At 45.8% G+C, this 19231-nt stretch overlaps 2 protein-coding genes across 2 annotated transcripts; both read left to right on the top strand.

The window, feature by feature from the left end:
- Positions 1–7302: 7302 nt before the first annotated feature.
- LOC109745987 (protein DJ-1 homolog A) lies at positions 7303–11753 on the top strand. The gene is made up of 5 exons (XM_020305103.4): positions 7303–7807; positions 10242–10580; positions 10694–10978; positions 11123–11263; positions 11343–11753. The coding sequence occupies exons 1-5, from the start codon at positions 7388–7390 to the stop codon at positions 11541–11543; spliced, it is 1386 nt and encodes a 461-aa protein (XP_020160692.1). The 5' UTR covers positions 7303–7387; the 3' UTR covers positions 11544–11753.
- A 2543-nt stretch (positions 11754–14296) lies between these two features.
- Positions 14297–18463, top strand: LOC109745972 (uncharacterized). The gene is made up of 13 exons (XM_020305091.3): positions 14297–14482; positions 14569–14631; positions 14746–14919; positions 15043–15174; positions 15315–15454; positions 15852–15938; positions 16290–16415; positions 16702–16854; positions 16959–17006; positions 17144–17245; positions 17546–17716; positions 17849–17928; positions 18035–18463. Exons 1-13 carry the CDS (start codon positions 14455–14457, stop codon positions 18105–18107), a joined length of 1377 nt encoding a protein of 458 aa, XP_020160680.1. The 5' UTR covers positions 14297–14454; the 3' UTR covers positions 18108–18463.
- The last annotated feature ends 768 nt before the right edge of the window (positions 18464–19231 follow it).

The raw sequence follows: 19231 nt of genomic DNA on the forward strand, positions 1-19231 counted from the left end.
TTTGGTCGAGCGAGAGGGCTGGGGGGTGCTCCTGTGGTATAAGTTATCACGGTCGAGAGGGGGTTATATCGACAACGACATACCCGATAAAAAATAAGAAAAGGAAGAAGAAGAAGAAGAAAAGGAAGAAAAACAAGAGGAGAAGAAGAAGGGAATAGTTTTCTATTTTTTCTTCTTCTCCTCTATTCCTTTCTTCCTCTCCTTTTTCTTTTCCTTTTTTCCTCTTCTTATTTATTTCTCCTCTTCTTCATCTTTTTCTTTTCCTTCTTCTTAAACTAAACATAAACTAAAATAATCCTAAAACTAAACTAAACTTCTCCCCTCCCTTTTTATTTCTTCTTCTTCTTTTTTTCATAGAATTTTTATTTCTTCTTCTTTTTTTTCATCCTAAAACTTTATGAACAAAATTACAACAGAAAAAAACAATAATAATTCTATGAACAAAATAAAAATTCTATGAACAAAATTACAATAGAAAAAAATCCTATGAACAAAATTACAATAAAAAATCCTATGAACAAAATTACAATAAAAATTCTATGAACAAAAAAACAATAAAAATTCTATGAACAAAATAAAAATTCTTTGCATATGAACATACAAACATTTGCATATTCTACAATATCATCATCATATTCTACAATAATATCACCAAAAATCCTAACTTTTGCATATGAACAGGGGGCCTGCTTCATCGGCGGCGCCGGGGCGGGCGGCGGCGTTGGGGCGCGGGGGGAAGGGGGAGAGGAGGGGGAATGGCGCGGGCTCACACTGCAGGCGAGCGGCGGCGCCGAGGTCGGGGCAGGGCGCTCGGCGTGCGCGACGGCGAGGTCAGGGCAAGGCGCATCGAGGCCGGGGCAGGGTGCGGCGAGGCCGGGGCAGGGGCGACGGCGACGACGGAGACGGCGGACGTGGGCGGCAGCCTGGCGGCGTCGATGTCGTCGGCGTCGTCGGGGCGGCAACTGCGAGATGAGAAGTGAAAATGTTCACAAGTCCTGCTTATATACCCAGGGCATTAGTCCCGGTTCGTAGCACCAACCGGTACCAATGCACCCTTTAGTACCGGTTGGTGCCACCAACCGTGACCAAAGGTCAGTTTTCGGCAGCCCAAAGGGCGGCAAGCGGCGGCCTTTGGTCCCGGTTGGTGGCACCAACCGGGACTAAAGGGCTGCTTTGGTACCGGTTTGTGGCACCAACCGGTACCAATGCCCCCATTTAGTTCCGGTTGGTGGCACCAACCGGGACCAAAGGCCCTGTGCTGCCCGCGTCACGGCCAAAACTTTGGTCCCACCTCGCTAGCTGAGAGAGCTCAAGAGTGGTTTATAAGCGCTGTTGCGCCAACCCTCTCGAGCTCCTCTCAACTGCAGGCTTGCGGGCCTAATTTGTCTCGATGTGCTTGTGGGCCTACTGGGCCTCCTGCGGGTCTGAATCTTGGCCCGTGGTTGGGTTTCTAGTCGTATTCAGGCCGTCGTGGCCCAGTAGGTGGCACTTTTTTTGTTGTTTTTTTTCTACTTACAACAAAAAACTTACTGTTGCTATTTTTACTTATTTTATTAAAGTTTATTTATTTTACTTTATTAAAGTTTATTTTGTTTCTACTTATTTATTTTATTAAAGTTTATTTTATTTTGTTTCTACTTATTTATTTTTTAAAATTTATTTTATTTTATTTTGTTTCTACTTATTTATTAAAGTTTATTTTGTTTCTTTCTGCTTTTCATGTTTTGAACAGAAAATACTTTGAGTTTTAGTTTAAAAAATACTAGAGGTTTATAAAAGCTTTTTAGTTCATTCCTTTTGCTATTAGAGTTTTATAGAAGTTTTTTAGTAATCTTCTTTTTGCATGGTATCATCATTTGACCCACACAGCATGTGCAAGAAAGTAGAGAGGGTTACGGCAAAAACTGGATGCACTTCGTGTATAAAACGGACAATCTCTTTCGAAGTATCAGGATTTCATACGGAAACTCGTCTGTTACAAAGGGATTTCATTTTTTTTAACTTATTTGAACTACAGATTTTTTCTGTGTTCAAAATGCACCATTCAAAGCCACATCATCAATTTTCAACCCTTTCTGACTTCATTTGTTATTTTTCATGCATTTACTGATTATTTTGAGCTATAAGATCCTAAAATTGAAAAGCATTTCAAATGAACTCTGAAAAGGTTGAAAGTTGGCATGGTATCATCATTTCATCCACATAGCATGTGCAAGAAAGTACAGAGGGTTACGGCAAAAACTGGATGCACTTCGTGTACAAAATGGACAATCTCTTTCGAAGTATCAGGGTTTCATACGGAAACTCGTCCGTTACAAAGGGATTTCATTTTTTTGAACTTATTTGAACTCCAGAATTTTTCTGTGTTCAAAATGCACCATTCAAAGCCACATCATCAATTTTCAACCCTTTCTGACTTCATTTGTTATTTTTCATGCATTTACTGATTATTTTGAGCTATAAGACCCTGAAATTGAAAAGCATTTCAAATGAACTCTGAAAAGGTTGAAAGTTGGCATGGTATCATCATTTCACCCACATAGCATGTGCAAGAAAGTACAGAGGGTTACGGCAAAAACTGGATGCACTTCATGTACAAAATGGACAATCTCTTTCGAAGTAGATAAGTGACCAAATTAATAGAAGTTCATCATCACATTCAAACCAAAGTACATACATAGTTCTCATTGAACAACATATAGCTATCCAGAGCATCTAATTAAACCATACATTGAAATTATGTAAAACATTTCAATGCAACAACAAATGCGATCATAATCGCAACCAAGGTAACAATTGATCCAACTGCATAATGATACCAAGCCTCGGTATGAATGGCATATTTTCTAATCTTTCTAATCTTCAACCGCATTGCATCCATCTTGATCTTGTGATCATCGACGACATCCGCAACATGCAACTCCAATATCATCTTCTCCTCCTCAATTTTTTTTACTTTTTCCTTCAAGTAATTGTTTTCTTCTTCAACTAAATTTAACCTCTCGACAATAGGGTCGGTTGGAATTTCCGGTTCAACCACCTCCTAGATAAATAAAATCTATGTCACGTTGGTCGGCATAATTGTCATAAACAATAAATGAACCAAATAGTTATAAAAAGATAATATATACCACATCCGAATCATAGACAGGACGAGGGCTGATGGGGGCGGATACCAAAACCATCGCACTATATATAACAAGGAATAATAAAAGTAAGAAAATTAGACAAGTATCTATCTGAAGTAAGAACTTTTTTCTTTCAGAAAGGAGATAAGAACAAGAGGCTCACCACGGTGGTGCCGGCGACAAGATCCGCGCGGGCGATCGACGGCGGTGAAGACGGGGACGGGACGTGACGGACCGCTAAACCTAGACAAATCTCGGGGAAAATGGAGCTCGGAGGTCGAGTTTCGAGAGGACAAAGATTAACTAGTGTGGCTCAGACATTTCATCGAACACCTCATGTGCATAGGAGGTGAGCTAGAGCACCGAAATGCCCTCCCCTCGCCGGCCAGAAAAAACAGAGCACTGTGGTGTGCTCTGCCATGGCGATGGGTATATATAGGCAACTCATTTGTCCCAGTTCGTGGTTAGAACCGGGACCAATGGCTGTGGGCCAGGAGCGAGGCACATTGGTCCCGGTTCGTGCCTAGAACCGGGACAAATGGGTCCCCACGAACCGGGACCAATGCCCACGAGGCCCCGGCCGGCCCCCTGGGCTAATGAACCGGGATGAATGCCCTCATGGGTCCCGGTTCGTGACTGAACCGGGACTAATGGGCTTGCACAGCCTGAACCAAAGCCCTGTTTTCTACTAGTGCAATGTGGTATAGTATCGTCCTGCAGGTCGAACCAGATGCACTATTCCCGTAAACCGGAGACAAAGTGGGGGCATGTCTGACTGCCCTGGTCCACCCGAAACCCTCCTCCCTCACCCGTGTGTGTTTCCGCCTGGCGCCAGCTGCCCACATTCATGCCACTCAGAGCGGCCGTTGCGCAACAACGCCGGCCCAGAGCGTTGAAGCGTTGCGCCGGCTGAGAGAGCCACCCGCGCCGCCTATCCGGAGTCCACGCCTATTCAATGCCGGAGCGACGTTTACTGTACGAGATGGGACAAATATCTACCATGCCCGTCCGTCCGTGTGCCGCCATTAAGCACGCTCGTCGCCGAGGAACTAACTCCGGCGCCGCGCATTGATGCACCCGTACGCTTGGCGTCACCAGAATCCGCTATTTAAAGGCGGCTGCTCGCAATGCAGAGATGGCGCCTCCAGACGTGGACGTGGCCGCACACGCGCTAGTGTCACAGGCGGTCAAGGACTCCAACGCCACCAGTTGTGCGTCCTACAAGTCGCCGTCCAACTTTCGGGGGCAGATGTGGCAGGTGGACAGTGACGGGCTATCCGGGTCCATCATTGACCTCACGTCCATCAATGCCGATGACAGACAGGTCATGGACTCCTCCGAGGATGAGTAGGGCATGGGAGGCGGCAGGGCATTGTGTCTCAAGTGGGTCGGTCCATCTTCCATGTTCTGCTCCTCCTCGCTGAAGACCGCACCTCCACTTCATGGGTCTTGAACACCGCCACCGTTCATCGAGACGGCAGATGGAGAACGTGGCCGCTGATGTGGAGTACAAAGAAAGTGGACGACGGGCGCCCCTAGGATATAGGTTTAGGGTTCTGGCGCTTTTTGTAACCAAGAATGTTTGAAATGTGATGAATTTTGTCCGCTTAATAAGAAAATCCATCGTATTTGCATATATTTCATCCAGTTAATTAAAATTTGGTTTAAAACATATATAGACATCGTTAAATGACCGGCTCGTGTATTCGTATCCGCGGACTGTCCCGAACACTAACACTAAATTTGCGGTCTTGCAAATACCCTAGTAATCTTTCGCTAATAATAAAGCACGGATTAGCTCCGTGGGTTCACCATCACAATACGCTTTTTCCCGTGATTTTACGCTTTCAGTTTGCACAAGCCGCTAACGAGGTGGTACTAAAATAACGTACATGTCCGGTTTTTCTTTCCAGCACGTTCATGGGCCAGATGGGTCGAGCTGGGCCTGCCTTTCTTTTCCCTTGTTCGTTGGAAGAATTGATCAGCAAAACAAAAATTGATCCCAAATGGAGTTCGATCCCAAGAAGCTCCGATCCGGCGAAGAAGGCATGAACCTACTGAGACACGCACAGCTTTGCAACTCAACTGGGTTCACCGTAGAATAGTCCCACCTCGATTCTTTACTCCAAGTTTCATTGGTTTATATACGTTTTGAAGTTGACTATCAGCAAGCCTCGAGGACCCCAAAAGCAGAGGTGGGAAGGAAGGACTGAAACGAGAAAAGGGAGGGGCATGCAACGGATGCACATGCTGTGATTGCGGGGCAGCAATGGCGGGACGAGGCAGGCGGCTCAGCTCGATCTGATTGGTTGGAGCAGAGGAACGCGGACGGCGGCATGGCGCTGATGAACAGAGGCCGTGGTCATGGCCCGAACGGCATGGCAGGGGTCTCGAGGAGACCGGCGTCCATGACGAAGTGGCGGCGCGGCCCTGAGCAGGTGCGCTGCAAGGCCTCCAAAGGAGAGAAGAAGATGGGCGGCGCGAGCGTGGCGAGGTTGGGGAGGAGGGGGAGAGAGAGAGCCGAGCCACTGTGGCTGCTCACCGAGGCCGATGGCAATGAAAGCCCACACCCGCAAGCCCCGGCACCGGCCCTTCCTCTCGACCGTGGGCAGGTCAGCGGCGAGCGAGGTACTAGCAAGGGTGTTTGTTTCAACCGTTTACGCACACATCCGATCAGCGTCAGCGGCAGAGACGGCAAAGAAGCGCTCTCCACGTGACTGCCGGCGCCTCCTCAGCCGTCAGGGATGAACGCAGCATCATCCGCACAAGAACGGTGGTTGGTTTCGTCTAAACCGGAGACGGCAAAGAAGTGCTCCGAGGAAACGTTCATTTTGGCCTAAGTGGAATTTTGACTGTGTCTTTTGCAGCATCGTCTTCTTCCAGTATGCATGGCATAATGTAATACAGACCTCCCAAATCACGACAACTAGCTGATACTTTTTTTATAAAGTCATGGAGCTATTACTGTACAACGCAAATGTTAAGTTATTTTTAATATATATTGGTTAACCTCTTTTGATGCAAAGCATGCCCTGCTTAATAAATTATGTAGCTGCAGGCACAAGTTTGCCACATTGTCATTCATCGCGGAGACCATTATGTTTCTTATCATGGGATGGACGAGGTGAGCAACAATGCATGCATGTTAATTTCCTCTAAAAAACATTATGTTTCCTCTAAAAAATCAATGCATGCATGTTGCCACATTTTCTTTTCTTTTTTCTTTAGAAGAAAATGGTCACAATAATTTAATCTGCTATTTAGTACAATATATCTGTAATTAAAAGAAGACACAGTTTTACATTATTGTGCAGAGTTTTGGTATCTGAGTTAAGAATGAATAATGAGAATAGCTTCACTGTAATAGTTCTCCCTAGATTTTTTTTGGTAATTCAACTCATCCAGTAGCATGATAGTTTTGTCATTTTAATCTTTTACCTGTGTAATTTGATTATTAGGAGATTTATATTCACGATACTAGCAAAGGGGTAGACATTAGGCAGAAGAAGATAGAAGGTACTATTTAAAGGATGAAGAACTAATATCTTAATTTTTTTAAGAGGACCTAATGAGTTAGTATATCTGACTAAATGACTTTACATTAGCTACTATTTTTAAAAATGGATGCCATGTTGAAATAGAGGCTGTAGACCCGTGAGAAGGTGTGTGATATTTTTTTCTCTGGTTGCAACGCATAGGCATGTTTTCTAGGTGTAAGAAAATATAAGGTACTATTCAAAGGATGAAGAACTAATATCTTTAATTTTTAAGAGGAACTAATGAGTTAGTATCTGACTAAATGACTTTAGATTAGCTACTACTCCCTCTGTCTCAAAATAAGTGTCTCAAGCTTAGTACAATTTTACACTAAAGTTAGTACAAAGTTGAGGCACTTATTTTGAGACGGAGAGAGTATTTTTTGAAGAAATGTCATTTTGAAATAATGGTTGTAGATCCTTAAAAAGATGTCGGTTGTAATGGAGGGGCATGTTTCCTAGTATTGATAAATTATGTCGCATGCACATGCGGAACCACCGTGATGAAGGTGCCCTCACGTGCTACTACGTGGATGGACATGCATGTCCTTGGGCTGGGCAACGGCGTGCAGCCCTACCACGTGCCATTGTTTAAGTTGAGCGTCATGTCAGTGTGCCCATGTGACTTCCAACTTGTTTATTCATCCTCGTGGGAAGCAAGCGGTGAAAAAGAGAGAAGAGACCGTCGAGATCTGCCAGTGCCGGCCAGCAAAGCGAGCGCCGATGGCCGCCGTCGCCCCCGCGCCGGAGGACCGCGTGGCCGCCGACGCCGTCAAGCTCGTGGCCGCCCACGTGGAAGACGACGAGCAGCGAGGGGGCTGCTGCTGCTGCTGCGGTGCCGCGCCTTCGTCTGTGGCGAGGCGAGCCACGTCCTGGTGCCGCCGGAAGCTCGCCTCGCGCCCCGTGGTCCTCGGCGGACCGACCGAGCCAGGGGCCAAGCGGGTGCTCGTGGCGGTGGCCGCCGGCACGGAGCCGCTGGAGGCGGCCGCCGCGGCCGACATCCTCGACCGCGCCGGCGCCAGGGTCACCGTCGCCACCGCGTCCGAGGGCCTCGTGGTGGAGGCCGGCCATGGGGTCAGGTTCGCCGCGGACGGCAGAGTCGCCGGCCTGGAAGCAGAGGAGTTCGACCTCATCGTCCTGCCGGTACGTGCTCCTTCACCTGCAGATTTTTTGTCTTCCACCGCCCCCTGCATGCCCACGTGACTAGGGCACAGCCGCACAGGACTCGGCCGTGACTAGGGCTCATGGCTCTCTCTACACACCACCATGCTTGTTGAGCTTCCTGTAAGAACAGGTATAATAGAGCTGAGTCAGCGGGTTGTAAGGAATAAATTAGTATATTTTTGCTTAGTTAAAGGAAAGAGAATAAGAGAGAGAAGGTAAGCGGGTTCTTCGTGAAGAGTCAGCTCTAGCCCGTGCTCCTAGGCACTTTGTGAGAATGAAAGGTGGGCCACATAATAACAAAGTAGTACACTCTTTTAATCTAGTATTATACATGTTGGCTATAAAATGGGCTGTATATGACATGGCACTGGCTTATAGCCAGCAGCTGGCTATATTATTAACCATACTCTAATTATGCTATGCACAAACAGGGCCATGGTTAGCATACAACTCTACTAAAACGAGCCATGCCCGTTGAGTCCTTAAATTCACATGGTGGCACATCTCATGGAATAAAAAAGATGGCTATAGATCGATTCGTGTGCTCTCCAACTTATCAGTTCGTCCGTGCTATCATGCTCCTGGGGAAAGCTACGGCAAGGGGGGCGAACATGGACCAGGGCCCAGGGGGCAGGGGTCACGGGCCGCATGCGGGTGGAGTCCTTGTCTCTTTGTGCTGTACCCTAAAATATGTGCGAGATAACCGTGCCGCGAGCTTAGGCTAGTCATAGTGAGAGTAACTTAGCTAGTAACATAACGCATATCAAGACGAGTTTGCTTATGTGGCAAACAATTAATGAGGAAAGAGAGGTTTGGGGTGTTATCATAACATAGCGCAACTCGAGACAAGATGAGTCTAGGCCTAAATAAATGAAGGCTTCCATGACACAACAACCATGTTACTACCCACTATGGAGGTACTAACATTGGCTAGTAACATAAAGGGCCGGTCCTGACATTTCGGGGGCCTGAGGCGAAACTAAAATTTGGGGCCCTTAGTATAAACAAGATATTATAATAATGATTATATACTTGTATATGAAAATTTACATATGAACACTTAAATGCATCCAAAAACAGCATACATATGAACATATTACCTTATAAAATTATATCATTTTTCGATACAAAGTCACTTGTGATGGGGTTCATCTCAATCTCTTCCAATAATTTCATCTCAATGCATACTGATGCCAAGACATTAATTAAAACTCTCATGAGTCATGCATTCTTGACCTCAGATAGTTTCTTGATAATTTTAATTCTGAAAAGCTTCATCTTTCAATTGATGCCACCATCAGATGCATTGTAAATAAGATGCAATAAACAGCAGAGACATTAGGATAGCAATTAAATTCAGTGGCATGCTTAAAAATCTCCATGGCATTATACCATCTGGCAAAGTGAAATTTAGAATCTTTAATAATTCAGAAAAAGGCAAAACCTAATGAATTAACTGAACTCTCAATCACACTGGCATTATTTCCCCCGACGTTGATGTCAACGGTTAAAGGATGCGAGCTATGCATCATGTATACGAGGGATTAAATATTTAAATACTTCCTCTGTCCTATAATATAAGAGCGTTTCTGACACTAGTGTAGTGTCAAAAACGCTCTTATATTATGGGATGGAGGGAGTAGTAATGTGCGTATAGAGAGTAGGGATAAGAGAAAGGTAATATAAAATAGTACCTTGGATGGGTCGGCGTCGGCGATCGGGCGTTCAATGATTTGTACTCGTTCGCGTCCGGCTCAAGAGCTGGACGGATCAGCGATGATGTGTGTGTGCTTGTCCAGCGCCCAAGGTGAGAGAGCAAAGCGTGTACTGAATACTGGCTAGACACTCGCGCGATTGGGAGGCCCCGGAATAGAAATCGGCGAGACGACGTACTGCCGATAAGAATTAGGAACGAAATTTGGAGAAAATGAGGCGGGAGGCAAGCTGTTATCGCGAACAGGATGGCGGCTACTCCGCATCTCTCCTCCTTGATTTTTCGCCAAGTGACGGCTGCGGGGTATGCAGGTTGAAATTAGGTACGGCGCATGATTTGACGATGGCTGCCTGATGGAATGACAAGGAAACGAATCACAGAAATAGAAAGGAATACGAAGGCTTCGCTACGTCTTCCGAAATCCACGCCTGGCCATGGCCCATAGTTTTCTTAGCGCAAGCCCACAGGCTACCTCATACACACCCTGGGAGGGGCCCCTCGATTTCGGGGGCCCCCATCAGGGCCGGGCCTGCATGTTACTAGTCTAACTTACTCTTCACTATGACTAGCCTTATTACAGAAACAACTGGCACATATCCATGTGTGCATGGACGTTCGGGATAAGCGGGCCGGGGTGCAGGTGTTCTATTGAATATTTTCGATCATCACCACCACCTTCGTACGTGTTGCTGCTTGTAGGGAGGTATGAAAGGATCAGCCAACCTTGGGGACTGCAAGCAGCTGGAGAAAATGGTCAGGAAGCACACGCAGTCGGGGCGCCTGTGCGCCGCCATCGGCGCGGCGCCGGCGATGGTGCTGGCCCGGTGGGGCGTGCTCAAGGGCTTCACGGCGACCTGCCATCCGGCCCTGCTGGGGCGGCTGGGCGACGACGACGGGGTGATCGCCGTGGATGACAGGGTGGTGAAGGACAGGAACGTGGTGACCAGCCAGGGCGTCGGGACGGCGATCGAGTTCGCGCTCGAACTGGTGGAGCAGCTCTACGGCGAACTCAAGGCACACGAGGTCGCCGGACCTTTGGTAAGTACGGTCTAGCTAGTGTACAACAACTATTACTACTTCAGTTCAATCTTCTTACATGATGTTATTATTAATATTAATTTGTGGAATTTTCTTACATATGCAATTACTAGTATATGCGGCCCCAGCAAGGAGGCAAGTATAGCATCCAAGAGTATAATCAGATCCAATGGAAATGCACGGGCACACCACGGGTTCTTGTGCCGGTTGCCAACGGCTCGGAGGAGATGGAGGCTCTCAACCTGATCGATGTCCTGCGCAGGGCAGGCGCACGCGTCACGGTCGCGTCGGTCGAGGACACGCCACGCATCTTGACCCGCCATTACAAGCTCAATCTAATCGCTGATGTGATGCTTGAACAGGCTGCTGAAATGGAGTTCGACCTCATCGTCATGCCGGTAAGTTGGAATTGAGTGGAGCATTTCTTTCTTTGTCTAGAAAATAAAGGTGAACATGTGGCCTCTGATCATAAATGGTGCTCTTTGGACTACTTGAGTGACATTGTTGTTTGTTTGGTGTATGTGTATATGTATGTATCACAGGGTGGTCTTCCAGGTGCTCTCAAGTTCACTAGCAGTGAGAAACTTGTGGGCATGCTGAAGAAACAGGCGGAATCTGGTAGACCCTATGGTGCAATATGCGCTTCCCCTGCTTACGTCCTCGAGCCACACGGATTACTCAAGGTATTTAGTCATTTGTATGTGAGTTTGATGCTTCGGGTTTGTGTTTTCCGTCTTTCTTCAACTTCTGCCATCATTGTAGGGTAAGAAAGCAACATCATTTCCACCCATGGCGCACCTGCTTACAGACCAGAGCGCGTGTGAATACAGGGTCGTCGTCGACGGTAACCTTATCACGAGCAGAGCGCCAGGGACCGCCACAGAGTTCGCCCTAGCCATCGTCGAGAAGCTATTTGGTGAGGAGAAAGCGGTCGCATTAGCCAAGGAGTTGGTTTTTATGTGACAACGTGCATCGTTGAGGCTGGGAATGCCCATTTTACATGGCTAATATGGGGCTCTATCTAGGTTGGTCGCTTGTTGATTATGTATAAGCTATAGGTACACATATTAAACAATCCCGTCTGATATATCTGATGAATGTCAGTTTGAAGATCTTTAATAAGGTTGACATGGACTGCAAAGCAGCTATTGTTCATAATGGAATTACAACTCAGATGCATGCCCGACACACTCTAGGGAGTGTGGTTGTATTGTGTGAAACCTTCTAGGAGCTTCATACCAAGAACTTCGATGGAGATATTTCCAAAGTTAAATTTCGACAAGGCATAAGACAAAGTGAGTGGGGGTTGTCCTGCACTACGGAGCGACATATGTTGTCCGAGGCATTGAGGAGCAAGTTAGAGCTCCTTTGATTTAAAGGAATTCTATAGGATTTTTGGAGGATCGAAATCCTTTGGAATTTTTCCTACTTTTGTCCTTTGATTCATAGGATTGAATCCCATAGGAATTTTTTCAATGGAATCTTTTGTACTACATTTCATAGAAAATCTCATCCACTCCAAACTCTTTTTATAATTCCTTTGCTTTTCCCGTGAAACCAAACACTCCTTGCTAATCCTGTAGGATTCAAGTGGGCATGACACTCTAAACCTATACTTTTCCTATTCCTGCGTTTTCAAAATCCTGCGAATCAAAGAGGCCCTAATTGTCTTAGCATTCTTCTCCGATACCTTCGAGGTATTTCCATTTTTTCCAGAGTTGTTTTTCGATATTGTGCTACCGCTAGGTGCCACACCCACTTTGGTGAAGAGAGTTTTCATGTTTGATCATTCAAATTTTGAACTAGTCCAATAATACTGAGTGTGAAGTTCGGTATTACCAAGCACATTCATATGCCCAACAGTCAAATTTCTATAAAAATAGTCCTACCCCTTTGAGTGGGCGGAGGCTATACCTGGCCAAACCTCGGGCTGGGCCGGGCCTAGCCAAGCCCGAGGCAAAAAACCCAGGCCCGGGCCCGGGCCGGCCCGGCCATCGGGCCTGGTTTTTAGGCCTGAGCCCAGCCCAAACACGTAAAAGCCCGGCAGGCCTCGGGCCTCGGGCCGGGCCCCTTCATAAAATCGCAAAAATGATGGGCCCGGGCCTGGCCATCGGGCTCAAAATCTAGGCCCGAGCCCGGCCCGGGAGCAGCGTCGGGCTGGGCCGGGTCGGGCTTTTTCGGCTGGGCTTCCCATGGCCAGGACTGGCTGGGCTAGACGCCGCCCAGCCGATGAACCTTCAACGACAACGCACCATCGGCAAGGTCGAGGTGGGTTCGAAGGCGAACGGCTGCTAGGAGCATAGATGACGGTGGCCGACGGCGAGATTCCAATGGCGGCACACATTCAGAGCATAATGTTGTCAAATTTTTAGGGAATATAAAATGTTTTCACTTGCTTAAGAGGGTTAAGCAAATGTTGTCTCTCTATTTTTTTAACCGAAACCAGCCATTGAGAGGGTATCATCGGGCTCCCCTTTTAAGCTTCTTAAGCTTAAGTAGTTATTGAACTGACCTGCAAAAAAAGTAGTTATTGAACATTTTTCGTTTTACCGAAACCAAATAAATTAACATATTTTTGGTAAGGGAATAATTATTGTTTCTTTAGAAAAATGGAATGTATTAAGATACTACGCTCCCTAGATTTGAAGCCTTCTGGTGCGTCAAAAACAATGAGGTCGTTGGAGGCCCACCTATAAGGATGTGTGTCATTGGTTGAGGGTTCATGTTTGTCTTTTGATTTAATTATCTTTTTTTGTTTTCCTAATATATTTTTATTATTTATTTATTTATTACATTTTAATTCACCCACATTTGTTAAAACATATGCTCAAAATATTCTATAAATTCATGAATATATTTAATGTTCACGGACATTTTTAAATTTCTGAAGATTATCCCAAATTACTAATATTTTTTGAAACCTTTGGTTTTTTTAAATCCAAAACAATTTTTTAATTTGGAACATGCTTTAAAATCCAAGAATTTCAAAATCGTGAACATCTTATGATTTAATGAACTTTTTCAAAATAAAGCAATAGACTAATTTTAATAATATAGTGGTAGAGTGAGCAGGAAAAAATGCTTACTGAGCGAGTGGAGCGGGAAGTCGAGCTGAGCGAGCGGGAGCTTCATGGGCCAGCCCATGCGAACATAATAGCAGAAATTCCATGATTTCAGCCTAGAATAGCAGCTTTTAATGGGCTCACACAACAACGGCCATCGACTAACAAGGAGACCCAAACGTGCAAAGACATCACAACCACATATAGATGTCTCACCATCACCAGTAGTACCGTAATGTGGCATGGATGACAAAAATACCATCAGAACATAATTAAATCCAAGCCAAGGCAGATAAAATCAAAACGAAACAACGGACTGCAATGAACGACAAAAGAAAAACAATCCCATGAGTAAAGAACGGCGCGGTGACCGTTCAAAAAAAAAAAAAAGAACGGCGTGGCGAAGCGTGCGGTTGGACTCTAGTCCGCCCTTTCACATGGGGGGGGGGGGGGGCGGGTGAGGTTGGGGTTGTTTCCCCTCTCCAACCCTCGCTTTTAGAGGCTGGACGAGTGACCCGGGCTCCAACTCTTAAAATTGTTTACAGGTTTAGGGGTTTTAGTCTTTGTTTTTTGTTTTTTAATCTATAAAAAAGCGGTTAATTTTGAGGTTTGAGGGTACTACTGGTGATGCTCTTACACAAACGGGCCGAAGCTGAAAAGATGGGCCTCAAACCTTCCAGAGCCACCCGGCCTACTTCCTCCTCCACGGTAGCAATCGTCGTCATCGCCATATAGGTTTCTCTCAAGCTCTGCACCCCGCCGCCTCCGGAAGCTTCTAGAACCCTCTCCCCTCTTCCCCGCCTCCGGCCCCCATGGCTGACGCCGCCGACGCCCTCTCAGGTATGCGCGCCCACCTCTCCTCTCCTCTCCTCTCCTTCTTCAGCAAAGATCTCCCGCCCAATCTCAATCTGGTTTCGCCGCTGCAGCTCGGAGCAAGGTGCAGGCTTTCCTGGAGGCCGCGTGCTCCGGCGACCTCGAGGCCCTCCGGAGTACGCCCCCCGCTCCCTCCTCGGTTACTCCCGCGCCAGCGAACTATTCTGCGCCGCTCGGCACGGCTTGCTGACCTGCTCGCTTTGGTTTTCTTGTTGTTGGTGGTGTTGCAGAGTTTGGGTCCGCGCTCGACGAGGAGGGGAAGGGCGCGGCCGCGGTGGCCGCCGGCGTGCGGGACGCCAACAGGCGCACCGCGCTGCACTTCGCCGCGCGGGAGGGCCAGACCGAGGTCTGCAGGTTCCTCGTCGAGCAGCTCCGCCTCCCCGTCGACCCCAAGGACGATGATGGTAATGGTTCCCTCACTCCCTAACCCCATCTTATGATTCATAATGTGTGTGTGTGTGTGCGTGCAATTCAATCGATGCTTGGTATGGTAGTGATACATATATTATCTAAAATCAATTGTGCAGGTGAAACCCCACTCATCCATGCCGCCCGGCAGGGCCGCCTGGAGACGGTGGAGTACCTGCTCGGCCGCGGGGCCGATCCTTCCGTCGCGTCTAACATGGGAGCCACCGCACTGCATCATGCGGCAGGGATAGGTAATGGTGGTGCTGCGCCTGATGGTGGTGCTCTGTGTGTTGTCGATTACCGACTCATGATGCTGATCGATAATTCTGTATGTTGAAGTGGAGAGAATATCTGAATGAGCGTGTGGCGTTTATTTTTCCTGTTATTACAGGACACATAGAGATTATGAAGATTTTGCTTGGTAAGGGAGTCGATGTCGAATCCGAAAGCGAGTCCGGTACTCCCCTTGTTTGGGCTGCTGGTCATGGACAGATAGACGCAGTCAAGCTTCTGCTTGAACACAACGCTAAGGTAGGTTGCTCGTCTATGCATTCTCTCCGCCAATTTGTTAATCTGAGTTTTCAGTTATTCAGTGCCACCTTTTCGGAAAAAAAGTTATTCGGTGCCAAGGTTCAGTGCAATACTCCTGACTATGCGGTGATTTTAGCCATTATAATTAACTAAAGCAGCAACTGTCTTTAACCATGTTATATAGGGGGATAAGCTTGTTACTGTAACATGCTGCCATGTCATTCCCCAGCATCTTCAATAAGATTTGGACAACATTTACTCCTAAATTAACTGTGAGCAGCAAAAACCTGCAGCATGAATTAATTTGCTGAGGTTTTGTTTATGAATTCAATTTAGTTAGGTGGGCTTTCAGCAACTTTTGTACGCAAACTAGTTCTTACAAACCTTGCTTTTGCAGCCGGACACTGAAACTGCTGATGGTATCACTTCGCTGTTGTCTGCTGTTGCTGCTGGTTCTCTCCCATGCTTGGAGGTTCTAATCCAGGTACATGATTGGACAAGTAAAGGATTTGTTTCATTTGGTCCATTTTCGTCACATAGATGTCATTGTTTATTTTTTGGTTACTGGATGCTCTGTTTTCCCTGTTAGACAACGTTGTTTGTGCCTTGGGAATTTGGCAAACATGCACACGAATTGGAAATAAGTATGATATTTCTTTATTACTGCAATGCAAGTGGTAATGTGTATACAAGCGTACAAAGTCGAAGGAAAAGATTCAAATGTTTATTCTCGTTTTATTGTTGCCATTTTACTTCTGTTTCTGCATTGATATAGTAATACACAACATTGTTTTATATATTTGTTTAATAATTAACTTAATAATGTGCAACATAGGCAGGTGCAAACCCAAATGTCACTGCTGGTGGAGCAACCCCATTGCATATTGCTGCAGATAGTGGAAATCTTGAAATGATCAAATGTTTGCTTCAAGCTGGAGGTGACCCAAATACCTCTGACGATGTAAGCCACCATGTCTGAGTACTTCATGTAACTTGCCAAGTGTGGTGATGCTATAATTTATTTTATTCATAGTACCCATCATGTGTAATCATGGTGACTCTGCATTCATTTTAGCTAGACCGTCCAATTGCCTTTGACTGTCTTATTTATGCAAACCAAAAGTGTGGAAAAATAATAATATTCCATTTCTAAACTTATTCTTCCTGGGTAGTAGTTATTTAAAGCAACATTGCCTAAACCAGTGAATCTAACTGTTGATTACCTTTTCCTTCTTTCTTTCCTGCAGGATGGATTTAAGCCAATAGAGGTTGCTGCTCTAAGGGATAACCTTGAAGTCGTTGAACATCTTTTACCATCGACATCTCCAATCCCAGGTGTCTCGAATTGGACTGTTGATGGAATAGTAAAATACGCATCATCTAAAATGGAAGAGGAAAAGGTGCCACTTGAATCTAATCTTGAAATTTTTATATCCTCGTATGTTCATGAAACCTCTTTACTTTGCAAATTCTGTCATTTTTGACATCTGAATACATTCTACAGGCGCAAGAAAATGAGTCAGCCAGTTTACAGAGACGACAACCCGTTGAGGTGCGCCATTATCGTATATGCTTTTTTTATTTATAAAAGTCAAGGAATCTATCTATTTTAATAATAGTTGACTTGAAAAATTCAACTGTTGATTTTCACTGCATGAGTTTTACATCACCTAAAAAAATGCCATGCAGGTGTCACCTGAGGCGAAAAAGAGATCATTGGAAGCCAAATCGAGAGGTGATGATGCATTCAGAAGAAAAGACTTCCTAGTAGCAGTGGATGCATATACACAGGTAAGAATCGTTTTTTTCTTCTTGAAATCAGTTGTGGGGGGCAAAAAGTACTCTAGAGGACTAGAACTTTAGTTGTAAGTCCACATGCCATCTGGTTATGGATGCAATCCCAAGCCAGCCAGCTTTCATTTATCAAGTGTTGTAAGTTTAGTAGATTATATTACCTCCGTCCCAAATTAGTTGTCTTAGATTTGTCTAGATACGGACGTATCTAACACTAGACAAATCTAAGACAACTAATTCGGGAAGGAGGAAGTACTAGATTGAGAGTCATCACAACTGAATGGAACTGCATTTCAGGCCATTGAATTCGACCCGAATGACCCCGCATTGCTTTCGAACAGAAGCCTTTGTTGGCTGCGGGCAGGGCAAGGTGAGCGTGCCCTGGAGGACGCGAGAGCATGCCGAGCACTGAAGCCAGACTGGGCGAAAGCTTGCTTCAGGGAAGGCGCAGCGCTGCGCTTGCTGCAGGTTTGCCACTTTAAAAGACACTCACAGCAATCAGACATTTATTCCTTGCCCTTGTTCCTGTTTCTCTTTGTACGGCTACACCATACATGACGACTCAAGAGTGGACTTGTTCTGTTGTGGCCGCACTGACAGAGGTTTGAAGAAGCCGCAAATGCGTTCTACGAGGGGGTGCAGCTTGAGCCGGAGAACAAAGAGCTCGTGAAGGCATTCAGGTAGTAAAAAAGAGAGGGAAAAACTCATACCAGTCGAAAATGAGAGAGGAACATCTATGCTCTGCTTTTGTTTTACTCATTCGTGTTTTGCCGGTCGTGATGACAGGGAGGCTGTTGAGGACGGGAGGAAGTTCCACTCGGCAAACAAGCCAACAACAAACGGAACAAAGTCAGAATGAGGATGGCGGCGATGAACTGAACAAAGCCGTGCTAGTATCAAAAGCTTGTATGAGTATCTCCGTGGAATCGCATCGGAGATCCGTTTTACTTCGTCAAGTGGTAGGGAGAATTCGATTCGAAACCTTGTTGGGTTGTGTGACTCAGTTAGCATTCTATGGTACGAGTACTGTCTTAGTTAGTGTAGGACATACAAATGGCCTGTGAACTTGTGGTGGATTATCCTTTGACATTGCCAGCATACATTCTCTTTAATTGTTTCTTTGCTGCTTCTTCCAACTTTCATCTACTCAACACTGGAAACAAATTGTAGAATTTGTTACTCCATCCATTCTGAAATTTTGGTGATGTTCTCTGATGACGTGCAATATCGATATGACAGTAAATAAGAAAGAAATATATACTCCCTCCGTTTGTAAGACGTTTTGGACGGCTGACATTGAACTATTTTGGGTGCTGTCTAAATTGTCTAAACGTCTTATAAAAGTGAACAGAGGGAGTAACTACTATAGTCATCATGAAATATTTTACATTATAAACCTAATGGTATTATTTCTGTTTGACCAGTCCTCATTAAACACTTTATTTAGGACTGCAATAGCGGAACTGTTGCTAGATAGCATTCCCGTTTATTTATGGGGTATCCCCTCTATTGGAATTGACCAAGAAATTGCCATTTTTTAGAAGAAATTGGTAATTGCATATTTTAAAAATGACAGTCAATTAACTCGGATAGGAGGGTGGAGATGTTGGGGTTGGCCAATTGTGGCTGTTCCACCTTGGTTGGCGGCGGTGGTCTCGTCAATAAGATCTCATGTTAGTGCGGTTTTTGTCGATGTGGGGTGGGGTCCCCATGACTTCCTAGCGGCAGGCAAATATACTAGGCATTCTCGTCGAAGACCAGCAATTGCAATGATCTATCCCTGTCACGATAAAATTTCCCAAGATTACCCGGGCGGCCATGGCTTATATACTCGTTAAACACATTAGTGTAGCGCGCGTGCGACCCGGAGCATCTAAGGACATGATAGACCTGTTGTTGCCTCAAACTTGCTTCCCCCTAAACACCGTGCCGAAGTGGACAAGCCTGAGCTAGGGGGAGGGTGAGCCATCGGGTTTGGACCTG

Source organism: Aegilops tauschii, chromosome 1 (genome assembly GCF_002575655.3).
Source record: "Aegilops tauschii subsp. strangulata cultivar AL8/78 chromosome 1, Aet v6.0, whole genome shotgun sequence".
Lineage (NCBI taxonomy): Eukaryota > Viridiplantae > Streptophyta > Magnoliopsida > Poales > Poaceae > Aegilops > Aegilops tauschii.